At 45.7% G+C, this 15,597-nt stretch overlaps 1 protein-coding gene across 9 annotated transcripts in view; it reads right to left on the minus strand.

Moving 5' to 3' along the window:
- The window catches only part of KCNQ2 (potassium voltage-gated channel subfamily Q member 2), a 59,115-nt gene that overhangs the window by 4,858 nt on the left and 38,660 nt on the right, over window positions 1-15,597 (minus strand). For 4 of the 9 annotated variants that reach the window (XM_031589774.2, XM_090151946.1, XM_090151945.1 and 1 more), the window contains 3 exons: window positions 7,913-8,136; window positions 7,100-7,208; window positions 6,483-6,614 (listed from right to left, as the gene is read on the minus strand). In XM_031589774.2, the coding sequence (XP_031445634.2) occupies window positions 6,483-6,614; window positions 7,100-7,208; window positions 7,913-8,136 (465 nt within the window). Of the gene's footprint in view, window positions 1-4,055; window positions 4,164-6,482; window positions 6,615-7,099; window positions 7,209-7,912; window positions 8,137-14,797; window positions 14,852-15,597 lie in introns of all 9 variants that reach the window. The other 5 variants (XM_090151944.1, XM_090151942.1, XM_090151949.1 and 2 more) reach the window with 3 other exon arrangements.

Here is a 15,597-nt window from a genome sequence, read left to right on the forward strand (position 1 = left end):
ACATACTTCATTTGGGCAAGGATGCGACAAAATACCATTCAATTTAAAAAGTCATGTTTGATCCTTTGCTTAGAAACAGGAGTGCAAGGAGCACCAAGTGCTGTAATTACAAGTGTGAGGAATATGCATGCCTTATTTCTCTCTTGTAATGGGAGAAGCAAATTATTGACATGTACAGGAACTCCCCACAAGGGATGCAATTACTGACATGACATACAGCACAAGAAATCCTACAACAATGTTGCTACCATGTAAGCAAAGAGGTATTAAATCAGATACCTCAGGCTACCTTGGTTTGGAATCACAAGTCAAGGCGTAGTACAGCCACTGTACGAACTCCTCTCCTGTATGCACAAGCAAGTAAACTAGTAAAGCAATGAACATGCATTTCAAGAGGCTCAAAGCCTAATTGCTACCGAATACTGGGGAAGGCCAAGAAAAAACAGGGTTCTCTACCACATCTAGCACAATGCTAACACCAAAATGTGTGTACTAGTGAAAATGAGATGTCCTTCAACAGTTGTGGAGTAGAGCAGGGAGGCAGGACAGTAACAGAGAGAAAAACCAAACACTGCCATGTTACTGTACATTGTAATAGCAGAGAGAGTCTCTTGCAACCTTATTTCTAATTTTGCAGAATTTGAGGAAGGACTTCTGCTTTCTTCCACATCTTTAAAAGAAAAGCTATCCAGTAAGTGAGCCTCACAGGACCCATGGGAAGCACAGGTTGGGTGTACTTCACAGATGGAGTGATCAACCACCCCACACAGAGAAGCTGACTTCTTCCACCATCGTCAGGCGAGATACAACTTCCTATAGACCTGCTGTGATTTATAAGCAGAGCTTCACAGAGCTCATCCATAAGGCATTCAGAAGCCCTTGCCCATATATCCTTGATAGCAGAGCCTGACAGAACCCCTGTCAGGATCATTCCCTTCCCAGCTATGCCAGGATCCAGCCTTGACATCTTCTGCAGCCCTGATAAACCAGAGCCTGATGTCACCTTGGTCTCACGGACTTTGGGATGCTGGCAGCTGTGGGACACTGGCTTCAGTGCAGAAGAAGGTGAAGCAAGCCCTTCTCTTGGTGCCTGGGTAGGAGAAACCAGGCTCAAGATCTCTCATTCCTTTGCCCTCATGGCAGAAGCTAGAAACCTGTGGAGAGTGCTCCTACTCTCAGCAAAACATGGAGCTTTCCTTCTGCCTTGTCTGATAAAAGAGGAATTTCCTCTTGAGAACCCAACAGTGCCAAGGCAGTCTCACCTGAGCCATCAGCAAAGGGCCCTTTTAGCCACTCTGAAAGAGTTTGTCTTATCCAAACCGGGCAACAAAGCTCAAAAGATGAAGAATGGATACATTTCACCTTTGCAAGCAGTGAGGAATAGTGTATATTCTTATGGCGTGACAATAAGAGATACCAAATCCCCCTTCTGCACTACGTCTCATGGGCAGCCTTGTGCATTCCCAACGTTAACTTGGCTGTGCTGAAGACACGTGTGCAGAGGGAAGCCCTCAGCTGGGGCTTCAGAAGAGGCAGACCCACACTGTTCCCTTCACAGCAGAAGACAATTCCAAGATTTCTAGCGATGCACGACAAGCTGTGCCATCTGCTGCCTGCAACACACTCTGCTGGGTCTTAGTTCGGGAGGGGGAGAGAAGGGCAGTTGCTCTTTGAAGTGAACTTTGATATCTTTCCTTCTTTCTCATGATATAAAAAAAATGTAAATTCTTGCATCAGCCACAGTGCAGGTTTTCTCATGCTTCATTACGCTTCCATGCTGACAGTACATGCAAAGAGGTGTAATATGTCACCCTCGGGCCAGAAGCAGACATCAAAAGGTCAAACGGCTCAAATGAGATAAAAATGAAGTGTTTGGGAATATATATTCAATTACTTTCTGTTTTCTTTATCTGTTTTAATTAATTTTTTTTTAACACAATCCAGGCATTGAAGCCAAACCCCCTTCATCCATGTCACGTGACTGCTCCTTACCTCCCCATTTTTCAATCAAGTTTGCTCTAGACGTATTTTGACCAATATTCTGTTGCCCTATGAATTCCAACTGAACTGCAACTATTTCAGAACAGGTCTACGTTAAATCAGCCACTGGGAGGAATTAAACCCAATTCTCTGCATGGGCAACATTTGGCTAAAACAGGGATGTGCTGAAAAGGAAGAGCAACAGCTAAGCCTGACCCAGAGTTTGGACCTCCCCCACTTGTGCCCATCTATGTGCAGGGCATCTGTTTCCATGTGGAAATCTTGCCCGGCCCTTCAAGGCTGGCAGCATCTAAAAGGTAAATGGAGCAAAATCCAGTTGAATCCCTATTTTTTAATTTCATATCAAAACGTTGGTCCAGATAAAAGATTTATTTTGTTTTGAAAGATTAGTTTGGGCCTCATCATTTGAGGGAGGGAGAATTGGGGAAAAAATGCTTTTCTGAAAGCATCATTTTTATTTTTATTTTTTTCCCAAGCATGAATTTTGGGGCTTCTGAAAAATTCTCAACTTATTTTATTTAATATTTGAACCTGCTGAGCGGGAAAGGTAAGCTTTCAGTATTCTCTTTACTCACATCCTGCTCGTGAAGATTACTCAGAGCAGCTTAAATAAAATTCAAGAGATTTGTCATGTATTAGCACTTCAGGAGGGCAAGTATATTTAGAAAAAAATACTTGAGGCTTAGCTCGCTGTGCTTGAAAATCACCTACTGTTTGCACATGGAAAATGGCTTTCTAGCAAACATTTCTACCTGCCTTGGGCTCTAGAGGTCTCAATACATGGTGAAAACGCAGATATCTGCTGCCCTGACATGAGAATGCCCCAAAATGAGAGGCTTGGTGGAAAGATGGTCCTCACAGCATCAGCTATGAGCATAGCTCTAACTAATGTGAGAACTTAATAAGGGCAACAAGAAAGTATTTCACTGAGTGGCTATAGTGACTCTTTTTGCAGGCCAGAGCAGGACCTTTTTCTGAATGAGAGTCTTATGGTGGTAACATTGCAACAGAACTTTCACCTCCATGGTCAGTAGAGCTGCATCAGCAAAAAGAGATCGCTCAGCATGAAACGCTTCATTCTTAATTTGCCCACCAAGATCAACTCATTTCACAGTCCAAAGGGCCGCAAACAGAGGCTCCTCCGCTTGTGTGGGGTGTTTGATCTTTCTGAAAGTAGATGGTTTGGGTTGCACTGGCTTTGTGGGTAAATATTCCACCTGTTACATTTGAAAATAGTCTGATAAAATATGAGATTTAAAAAAGCTAAATTTCAGCACCACCTTGGAGAATCATCATAGAATCACAGAATGGCCAGGGTTGGAAGGGACCTCAAGGATGATGAATCTCCAACCCCCTGCCACACGCAGGGCCACCAACCTCCTCATTTCACACCAGCCCAGGCTGCCCAGGGCCCCATCCAACCTGGCCTTGAACACCTCCAGGCACGGGGCATCCACAGCCTCTCTGGGCAGCTGTTCCAGCACCTCACCACTCTCATGGTAAAGAATTTTCCCCAGACATCCAACCTAAATCTTCCCTCCCTCAACTTAAAGCCATTTCCCCCTTGTCCTCCCATTATCTACTTGTAAAGAGTTGACTCCCTGCCTGTTTATAGGCTCCCTCTAGGTACTGGAAGGCTGCAATGAGGTCACCCTGCAGCCTTCTTTTCTCCAGGCTGAACAAGCCCAGCTCCCTCAGCCTGTCTTCATAGGGGAGGTTCTCCAGCCCTCTGATCATCTTTGTGGCCCTCCTCTGGACCCTCTCCAACAGCTCCCTGTCTTTTTTGTGCTGGGAGAAGACTGACAATAGACTAGCTGAAGAAACTGATGGTTATCAATGATGGTAGGAATGTCCTTTTTTTTTTCCTTTGGCTTGCCAAGTGTGAAAGCTCATTACTGCAAGTAAATCAGATCATACCCAGAGTAGCAAGCCATTCTGAGTCACGATTTAGCAAGCTGCTAAGTGATAAATGCCGTCATATAACTGGCATGAAAGGGGTTTGACATTAAGCAAATGAAAAATCCAGAGAAAGCGGCATTTTGGTGAATCCTAACCTAGGCGAGTATTGGGGAGATTCTTTGGAAGAATACATGGGTCCTTTGGTTGGATACTTCTTATGCCGGGGAGTTGAAGGGGGCGGGGGACCCACAATCATATCTATCCTGGCAAAGTAAATAAGAAAAAAGACACCAGCAAAATGCATAATGAAGCAACACGTAGAGAAAAGTTGGTCAGAAAGTTGCAGAAAGAAACAACTGAAAAACAGAACAATAGAAAGAGAGAGAAATTGAAAATATATTCCGCTAGAAACAGAAGTTTCTCTCCTACCGCCTGGTTGTCGGTGAAACCTTACCCACCCTGGGGTAAGATTTGGAGATTTTGGCACCACTGCTGTTTAGGAGAATAACCCCCACCCCCCAGCCACCCCAGATTTAACAGATAACATGCTTTACCCTCTGGAATATATTTGCAGCACTATTCCATCGAGACGGTTGGACATGAAACAACATACATTCATTCTCCTTTCAGTTACACTGCCAGATGATGCACCCTCAGCTAGCTCAGAAATACACGAGCTGTTGGAGTCAGTGAGATACACTGTGGGACTGTGGAACTCAATGAATGGGGGACATCCGTGGTTGGCAAGGGATGAGACACGAGACAGCATGAACACAACATTGAAAAGAGCACGTTACAGACACTACACAGTGACAGAGACATTTGTGATTAAAGAGGAAAGTGCAGGTAAACCCCCCAGAGAAGTGCCTGAATGTGCTTTAATCCCCAGCCCTGGCTGTGGGACAACACAGACAGACCCATGGAGCTGAGCAGGCAGGACAGCACAGCATTTTGCAGGACAGGAGAACAAAAATATAAGTTCTCCAAGCCAACCCAGGACAGCCTCACTGGGCTCCACCTACATTGCATTCCTAGCTCCAGCTTACGTCCCAGCATTGGCCATGGCAACCAAGGCACATGCCCTGGCTACGGGGCGTCCCTTCCAGTTGGACTGGGCAGGTCATAGATAGGGCATCTCTTGGTGTCCTAAGGGGCTCTGCTGCCATCTCTATCACTGATCTAGTTGGTGGGGACAGGGAAACCAGTGAAGCTACTCATCAGAAGTAGATCCCAAATCCAGGTTCTTCACACGTGGCTTTAAAGAAGATTCTGGTCCTCCTGACTTCCCTGCAGTGGGGTGGATGGCAGTCCTAGGGACTGCAGCCTCACTGTCCCACTAGTGCAGTTAAGGGGACAATTCAGTTTCATCTTTAAAAGCTTCAGTTCCTTATCTCATACTCCCTAAAAAACAACCAACCAACAACTTTATCTTGGCAGCACATCGGGGAATGCCAACAGGACTGGTAGGGACAGATGGCACTGTTCTGGGGGCTGAGCACTCAGGTGTCCCACCTGGAGCCAGTAGAGATGCCAACCCAATGGCTCACCCCCCACTGCAGAGGCAGCCCGGAGGTTTCATGTTCCAGCTTATGCAGATTGGGAAATATCAATCCCTTCCTCCTCCTCTTCCCCCTCCAGATTCAGCTGTGCATCTCAGATTCATAATCACTGAATTTGTACTGAGTGGGGGTGAGAGGCTCAGAGAGAGGAAATTCTCTGGGATATTTTAGTTTTAACTGCAAGGGAGAATTTACCTTCTGACAGTAGAGCTGGAAATAGGAAATGCACAGCATGCAGCAACACTGAGAAAGTTAACTCCACTGCGTGAGCATCAGAAATAGCAGAGTTAAAGGGTCTTTGAGAGATTAGGATGAGAAAGATTCCTGTTTTACATAAGACAGATTTCCTATTTCATTCCTGCATACATTATCTAAAAACTTTTTTTTTTTTTTTTGCAGATTTTCATTACCAAAATGGGCTGGAAATTAAAGGAAAATTTCCCCAAGTGGCTTCCAGCAGAAGCTGGGCTGCTACAGTCAACAAGGGAAACACTTTCATTATCCAACTGTTAAAATAAATGGTAAATGACTCTGACCACAGACAGCCCAAGGCCAAACCCAGCCTCCTGCTCTGGGTGTCCTTGTGTTCAGCAGAGCTGTGACCACTTCTGCTGAGCCAACAGAGCTGCCTGGGATAGGGGTCTGATCATTGGCCTGGGGCACAGGGGCCATGGAAGGCTCAAATGGATGAAACTCCTAAAGAAATACCTGCAGGGAGGTGAGCTGTAGATGACATGGATTTTGTGTGTGGGGAAAGAGAGAAATCTAATTCAGAGCTGTCAAAGCTGTCCTGAGGTGGACAAGAGGCAGATTTAATGGCACAACCCCAGTGCTTGCTCTGCATGTGCTCCATCCTGATCATCCCCATGGGTCCCAGCCATATGCAACGATGCTTCCTCTGAACTTTCTCTTAAGGAGGAAAAAGATTAAGGTGTAGCTGCAAGGGAAAGTGTCTCACGTGGCAACATCTGTGTGATGAACAAAAAGCAGGGGCAAAGTGAAGCAAGCAGAGGAGTCTCTTGCCTGGATTGGAGGTTTTTAATCCGGGAGAGCATGTCCAGGTGGCCAGCTGAGTACTGCTCAATGACGTCCATCACGTCGTAGGGCCGAAGGCTCTCCTTAAACTTGCGTTTGGAGACGAGAAATCGCATAATGCTGCAAGAGAGGGAAGGAAAAATAAAGTCCTTGACTTGCCTGGTGGCATCTAAAACCCATAGGGAGCTGGAAGGGAACCGCAGCAAATCCAAACTCTGTGCCCAACATGGCAATAGGAGAAGGAAAGGGGCTGGTGGGGGCTTGCAGCTGAAGTCCTGTAAGCACCAGGGGATACTGATGACCTCTGGACTATCAGCTGGGCACGTCTCCGCTCCACGCTGCTTTTATAAATGTCAGCATTAAATCTCAGAGCGAGTGAGAGCAACTGTTTGGATGCATCCCTGCAGGGGATTTTCCTGTTTCTGCATTTTTAACTTCCCTCAGCAAAAATTCCCTTCCTGACAGAATTTTCTGTGAAGGAGGGCAGGCCACCCATGGGAAAAGCAGCCTGCAACACAGGCATTCCAGCATTTGCTTGGATTTTGTATTTCATTTTATTCTATCACTTATGTTTCCAAACCTCTTTCCCCTTCTCCCTCTCTTACCACACTGCCCTGATGCTGACTTTCAGTCCTGGTGTTAAATCTTCCGTCACAAACTCACAGTTGCAGCTTTTATTCTCATCGGGAATGTCTTCTCCAGGCAGGCTTGCTTCTGCGTTGGGAAAAGCAGGAATTGAAAGCAGTGTGTTAGCATTCTCCAGCCAGGCCAGGCAGGGAAAAGACCACTAAAATCAAGTCCAACTGTTGACCCATTTCCACCAAGTGCCACATCTCCATGTTTCCTGAACACTTCCAGGAATGGTGACCCCACCACCTCCTTGTGCAGCTGTGCCACTGCATCACCACACTTTTGGAGAAGAAATTTTTCCAAATACCCAACCTGGCCCTCCCCTGGTGCAACTTAAGTCCATCACCTCTAGTTCTGTTGCTGTTACCTGGGAGCAGAGGCCAAACCCCAACCTCCTTTCAGTCACTGTAGGGAGCTATGAGGTCTCCCTAAGCCTCCTCTTCTCCAGACTGAACCATCCCAGTTCTCTCAGCCCATTGATCCAGTGTGTCCAGATCCCTCTGTAGGGCCTTCCTACCCTCATACAGTTCAACATTCCCTCCCAACTCAATGTCATCTGCAAGCCTACTGAGGGTGCATTCAATCCCCTCATTCAAATCATCAATGAAGATTAATTAAACCATAGCTGGGCCCAATACCAACCCCTGGGAACACCACTAGCGTCAGGTCACCAGCTGGACTTAACTCTGTTCGCCACCAAATAGGTCTGCTTAACAGGATTGCTTAACCTGGGGTGGAAAAGGAGAGGGATGGGGTTTAGGGGTCCCACAAGCACCCCAAAGCCACACCTTCGGAGTTCTGCCGCGATGCAGCTCCCTTGATGCGGAAAGCCTGCCGGGCTCTGCTGCGGTCTCCAAAACTCCAGCTCTTGGGCACCTTGCTGGGGCTGTCCTCGATGCTCTGGTCAGCACTGGGGGACCTCCGGATGCCCTGAGCCTGTGGAGAGCCTTTCCCTTTGGTGCCAGCACCGCGGGGACTGGAGAAGACACGATCTTTCAAACTGACCTTCTGACTGTTCAGAGAAACACGTTGAAACAAAGACAAAAAGGAGACAGCAGGAGGAGTCATTCTGGAAACCACGCAGTCCTTCCCCACCAGCCATTAGAAACCAAGAGCACTTCCAAGCAGCAGTGAGATGTAGTTTTGCTGTTGGCTTTTTAAAAAATATATATCTTTATTTCGTTATTGCTTTTTTTTTTTTTTTTGGTTAATAAAGCATTGTAGAAATGTTTCCGCTGTAATGAGTGAAATGGGAATGATTTTTAAGAGAGAAAAAATAATGTGGACTTAAACAGAAGCCCCTCGTGGGATGCCAGGGCTGGCGGGACAGAATGACGTTAATGATGAGGTCATGAGTCCTTAAATCACTGATCGGCTCCGATCATGAGCGAGGAAGCTTTTCTTTCACGACTGCCTTTCAAAGCCCTACATCCAGTAAGAGAATACCAAGAAAAAAGCCTTGGCCTTCAGTTGTTTAACTTCACTTAGAAACACTTCATTCCTGGTGCTCAGACCTGCCCCTCCTCCTTCACTAGACTCTGTCTTTCCCCCTTCCAAAAACAGAAGGTGGCCCTTCTATATCTTACAAAGAGTTCATCTTTGCCCAGTCACATATGTAAATACTGAAACATGCAAGTCCTTTATATCCTATGAAGATTCAATCTGCAAGCTAACTATGACCTAGCTACAGGTCTGCTACAGTCACCATCACCAGGAAAACACAACCTCAAAATATGGCACTTAACTGCTGTTCTTCTATCAGAGTCCCATTCTGTTAACAAAGCAAAAAGATCACTCTGGAAGAAGAGATGATCTCACCCAGAAGCAGTCTGCTGAGCCAGCTTTCATTATTTTACACATTCTGAGATCGGTAATTAAAAGCTTCCATCCAAATGAAGAGGAAAAAAATTCTCACACCAAGACTTCAAACCAAAAAGTGAGGATGAATCCTTATGAAAAGGCTTAGAGACAGCCTTGGGGGAGCCAAACTGCAAACAGTTTGGGATGATTTGATATTCTCTGAATAGCAATTGCTTATTCAAGTATACAAATAGAGGTCAGACAACCAGTGCAAGGCATTTGTGCACGGAGCTCATATTTCATAAAGAAGCAGTGCAAAACTGAATAAAACCAAGGACAGCTTTTCCAATACTCTGTACCATTGCAGCAGCCACTTATTGTGCTGCAAACGCTCAGCCTCCGTTTGCAGGCAGAACACTGCTGGAATTTTGATTTTCACACTGGTTTCTAGGGCACCAACCAAAGGTCTGTTTTTCTCCTGTCTCTCCACAGCACCACCTTGAAATTCAGAAGCAAACAGCCCTACTTTGCCTTCACACCTAGCATGAGGCCCTTTAACCAGAGGTTCTATAACCAGAACTTGGCTACTGATGTTTGAAGCAAAGCAAACCCCAGCTCCCTCCCCAGCTGCAGCACAAGACACGTGGCTTTGTCAGAAGAGGAAGATGTGATTTCAAGACACGCAGGGAGCAGATTTGTTGAATAAGAAGGTGCTATTTTTACAAAATCACTTCACATTGTGAGACATGGAACACAGACCTGAGCAGAAAGGTGCTCGGGCAGCAGTGCCCTGTGCAGGATGTGGCTGCAATCTCAGGTTGAGAGATGCAAACAAAACACATTCGTGTCAAGCTTCAAGTAGAAAAGGCAGGATTAACCCAATTAACGATTCATTTTTAATTCAGTGAAACTGCATAGACAGGTACAGGGGAATTCATATCCAGCGTGAGACCCACCAGCAAAGTGCACCTGAAAGCCAGGGGCCCACAGATGCTCAGTGCAGCTGAAAATCAGAGCTACGATCCCTCTGGGAGCAGACATGTGCCCCAACACCTTTCTGTTTGTAAGCCCAGATCCCTGATGCTACCGATATCATCGCACACAGCCAGATGTCAAAAGGCAATTCTGTGTTTTGTGCATGAGAAGCCAGATTGAAACGCTATTTGCCATTCGATCCTAAAAAGGCCAATTGGATTTTTGTTTCTGTATCGTGGTTGATTTTACAGACAAACGTCCCTGGGATCTACTGTGTTCCAGTAGTACCAATGCTTCAAACTACGTGGTCCTTTTTAAAAGAAGTTTTACACACATGAGTCAGAAAAGCACCAGCATTCAGCACTCAAAGCGCCTCACTGAGCCGAGCAGGGCCTCTGCTTTAGGGATCCTCTTCTATACCCATGAAACAACATGAATGATTCACTGAAGTCCTCCTTCTGCCATGCAGTTCCGTGACTGGAACAACCCCTGCCATCTGCATGCAGTCACAGTCTCTGCAGAGCAATAAGAGCCCAGGAGAAACACACCCACACAGAGAGCTGCGAGCTGCCAGCCGGCCCAACATCATCATCTTCAAGCAGAAAGTCATGCACAGTGACACAGTGTCCCAGAGAAGTGCTATTCAGGTGGAACTCAGGCAGATGGTAAATAGCTTCAGTTCAGTGGCCAACGTGACATGAACACGGGGAAGCAGGAATCCAGCCCTACACAACATGAATCAGAGCTTGCAGGGATATGTGAGCACACGGCACTGCTTGTTCCAGGGGGAAGGGAGAGAAAATTGTGGCTTTCTGATCAGGGATTGTGGAAAGCCACAACAGCAGCACAAGCTGTGCTTTAATTCCGGGATCTTCACAGTAACTTTAGGTTGGCATTCATTAAAAGCGTATTCAATGACCAAAAAAAACCAAAACATAAAAAGGTTCCTTTCTATCTTCAGGGAAGGTTTGCAAGACTTTCAGCTTTTGGCTTGAATTAAACAAAATATACAAACGGAATTGACTTTTTCTCTGCTGCCAGATAGAAAAATGAGAGTCCATGCTGGATGAACATGTAAGGACCTACCCCAGAGCCAGGACCCACCGCAGCCCCAGCAGACAACAGGAGGATGCTCACTGCTTTGACAGGCTTTGCATTTAGGCTCAGTTGTGTCCAACATCCTCAGCAAGAAAATGCGTGAGAAGTGACCTTCAGATGAGTTGCCATCCATCCTCCATAGGACGCTGGGGGCAGGAGCTCCTGCCCAAAACCCTCTGCTAGGGGGTTCAATCCACAGTCTTCTATGGTATTAAATCAGTAGCTTTCAAAATGTGGGTTATAACAATAGCAGTAATTTTGGATCAATGTAAATAATCACCTGTAACTTCTTGCCATTGACTTTAAGCTATCCCTGAGCAATTGTTTCATTCTCTTATTCCATTCTGTAGGCAGCAAACACTAGCCAAGCTGAGTTAGGATGCCGTGGGCTCAAATCCATCACTGCATACAAGCTCAACCAGTAACGGGTCTCATTCTCCTGAAGAAGCTATGGCCAGAAGAAAGAGGCCATCTCTTGCTGGGAAATGAGGCTGTTTGTCAACCCACAGCTGAGCTTGTGGTATCTGAAAAGAGTTTGTTAAAAGTAGGCAGCAGAGCCCAGAGTGAATGATAGCCTTTGTGGATCACGGGGGGCTCCAGCAAAGAACACATCTGTGTGTGCAATGCTTGAGCAGAAATACCACAGCAGCAGGCTCAAGCCTGATTCACACCCAGTGATTTCAGAAAAGCCTGGCAAAGGTGAATTCAGCTCCAAGAATGGAATTTCTAGAAGCAGAGCACAAAGAAAATTAAAAAATCAGCCCGTGACCAATGTCATGATGAGTAATAGAATAGAACAGAATCATTAAGGTTGGAAAAGACCTCTAAGGTCACCAACCATCCTCTTACCATCAATATTGCCCACTAAACCATGTTGCTAAGTACAACATCTGCCCTTTCCTAAGGGGCCTCCAAGGACAGTGACTCCGCCACTTCCTGCCACTCTTTCCGAGAAGAAATTCTTCCTAATAGCCAATTTAAACATCCTCTGGCACAACTTGAGGCCATTCCCTCTTGTCCTATCAAAAATAGGACTTAATCCCTCTTCTCTTCCTCATACAAAACCACAGTGTTAGACTCGGGTTGCAGGAGGTCACTGAAATGACAGCTGGAAAGGCTGGAACCACCACAAAGGGACATCAGCTCCAGCCACATGCCATTAACCTTGGTCTTTGGTATTCTGCAGCATCTGCTGTACTGTCACCCCTCTCTTTCTAAAACAAGAAGGATTTTTTCCCAAACTGATGCTGAGCACTGGCAAAAGTCAAACTGCTCATGTCCTGTGCCTTCCAACAATTTGCCAGCTCAGCTGCTTTGCATTTCAGGAGCAGCGCAAAACAGCTAGATTGCATCTTTGAACCTGGCTGATTACTTCTTATATAAGACTTTAAAAAAACACTGCACCAGACCCGCAGTCCAGTCAAGGGCTCTGCAGATTCCTTCCCTTTCCATCACTGCATTTATTGACTAAAGTCATTGGTTCAGCACATTACAATGCCCCTGCTCCTGAGGAGTTTTCTATTAATTTACCTACATTGAATTTCCCATGACTGCATCACCGTTGGCTGTTATTTTGTTATATGTATCTCAGGTTATGTCTCCTTAGCACTCAGCCTTAGATGCACTGAAGTGCTGTGCTGGTGCCTGCCCCTAGCAGTGTGCAGCCCCAGGGCTGAGCAATCCAGACATGAGAATCATTTTTACATCCCTTCAGGGTTAACACATAGTCTTACTAAAGCACAGAGCGCACAATGCTATACTCAGGATGGATGCAGGCAGTGAAGATGCCCTCGTGGCTACTCCAAAATTCAAGAGTCCTTTGGGACTGGAAGAAGCACAGTCTGTAATCCCTCTCTGCAGGGTGTCCAATGGATTGAGAAGATCCTGAGGTAATAATTTGTTTCATCCTCCCTTTCCCTCGCAGAACTCAAGATGGGGGAGATGAAATGAGGACCACAGCAGGAAAGAATTCAGTAGAAAATGGAGAAAAAAACATATATTGGCTTTACCAATTCAAAATTCATGCCTCGAGAGACATGCAAGGAAGACATGAAGATCAGAGTGGCTGATTTTCCAGAAAACAGATTTGGACACAGACAGGTGAGAGGACAGCATTACGAACATCACTGCTTGTTTTAACCATTGCCAAAACCAACCTGAGCACTGAGCAATGGAAGGAGCCTTTCTCTGAGGGCAGTCCCTGCATTATGGTTTGTCCTTCAAGGATAAAGCAACCTTACCTGGCAAATGCAAGCAGCATGGAAGGTAGGGTACATTTTCCAGCTGGACTATTAAGCAAATCTTTGCCTGTTTGTGCATCTGATCATCACCCAGTGATTGAAACCAGTCTTTTCAAGGATAAGCTTCAAGGAGTGCTGAAGTACCAACCAAACACATAGTGAGGCTAACTCAAAGATGCAGGCTATTTACCCAGGAACTGCTACCACGAAACTAAACCATGCCCCCTGACTCTTCATTACCCATTCAGAGATGGGATTTACCATGCTACTTTTGAGCTTCTGGTACACGCAAGGCTCGGGCACGTGCCTCACTTAGCTCTAGTCTGACACACAAGAACAGCCAGCAAGGAAAAAAAAAAAAACCAACAAAAAAAAACCAAAAACAGCAAGGGAAGGAAAAGATACAAGTTGGAACAATTAATGGAGAAAATCAGAGAGACATGTATTTTGGTTTTGTTTCTTTTAACTGTAGTTTGTCGGCTTTCTGAAGGAGACAGAGACTGGTGATTTTGAGAATTAAAACGGACTCCAGAAAAAAGCATGCAAAAATCCAGTTTCACAAACATGCTGCATCACTCAGTGCCACTCCTGGGCTTCCATCTGCCTGGCCTGGGGGGGAAGAGCTGAGGGGGTTCCCCTGCCAGCATTCAAAGCATGCAAACTCTGGGCAATGGTAACTCAAGAAGGTGCACGCTTGTTGCCAAAAGCAGTGTCTGGGGCAGGGAGAGAGACTCCTCCAGTGCAGGTGTGAAAGTAGATCTATTTATACATAAGGAATATAATACAGATATCTGCGTGCCCTCACGGCCGTCAGATGGGTGCACTAAGGGATGCTCACTGGGAATTCTCTGAAGCCGCCTAGAAATTGTCAACTGGATGGAAACGATGAAATCACTGCTTGTATCAAACGCTCTGCTCTAGCTGTCTGTTCCCCACTGGATCGAGAAACCATTCACAAGGTCAACGTCAACACTAAGGAGAACCCGTATCCCTACATCTGGTGGGACAGGCTGAGATTAGTCCTCTAGCTGCGTAGTAGAGGTGCTAGATAGGCAAGCCATGGCTTCCAAAGGCCACATGACTAGGCAGGGTCAATTTGCAGTGTTCAGAAATCCAAAGGAACGGTGATCAGCTGAAGGTGGGAAGCTGGTATTTCTCATGCTACTAACTTCATATTGCCGTTCAGTGCAATGTAATTTGCAAGGATTCTCTGGACCCTGAGGAGGGATGAAGTAGAGGGAGGAAGGGGTCTCAGCACTTTTAAAAATTATTTTTGTTGTTGTTGTTGTTAAACTTCAGTTCCTGGCTTCCTTCATTGCTGAGCAGCCGCTGGCTTGCTAGCCCCGACCAAATTCCCCATCCTCATCTCTTTTTGCTCTGCACAGTAAGCAGACAAGGAAGCCTCTGATTTCTGAGCAATGGGGAGGTTCCTCCACCTTATTTTACTCATCTAGTACCTCTATTAAGCAGAGAAGTGATCAGAACGGGTGGTAGCAGGGTAGAGGGAGAATGAGCCGTGCAGCTTTTGATTAGTTCCGTGCGACGCATTTCCCGTGGTACCTAGAGTTTCCTGAGCAGCATCCGCATAGTGACTCTCTGCACGGTTTGCTTTTACTGGAAATGAGGGGAGAGTAAAAATTAGACCTAGAAGCAAATGCCAGACAGGAAACTTTTGATTACTGACTCTGGGTTTAAAGACAGGTGATCTGAGGGCCAGGTCCATGACAGGATTGTTATGCTTGAGCATTACATTAAAAAAAGACATCAAGGGCATTTCTGAAATTTGTCTTGCTGAGGTCAATAAATGTCATTACCAGACGTGACACATTCTGCATTGAATTGGTGGCATCAGTTCATCTGCGACTGAACGAATCCTGCAGGAAGATCTTTTTCAACTGCATTGGAAACAAAAAGCACTTTCTTCTTCCTCTAAATAGATTTTTAAAAAATACCGTATTTTGATTATCTAAAGTAAGGAGAGCCAAAAATTTAAATGATTTCCCCCAGCAACATCTGAAAGGTTTGAATATATTAGTTTCTTTCTTTTTTTTTTTTTTTTTTTGAAATATACATATATGTATCACCAAGAGCACTAATTAATCTGTGAATTATTTGCACTTCTCATACAGCTAATAGTATAAGCTTAAGCCTGGCATAAAAAAAAAATACACAGATTAAAACAGGGGGCAGTGCAGTCCCTTTTGGGAAAGCATCAGAACATCAGCGCTCAGCACTGAGTTTTGCCCACACCTTGGACATCCCCTATCACTTCTGGGGAGCTCCTGGCTCTGTGGACCCATCCCAGTGCCCACTGATCCCCCCCCTACTACCATAGGGGTATTCATGCCATGGAGCAGCCC

This window comes from Phasianus colchicus, chromosome 17 (assembly GCF_987193195.1).
Source record: "Phasianus colchicus chromosome 17, bPhaCol1.hap1.1, whole genome shotgun sequence".
NCBI classification, from domain to species: Eukaryota; Metazoa; Chordata; class Aves; order Galliformes; family Phasianidae; genus Phasianus; species Phasianus colchicus.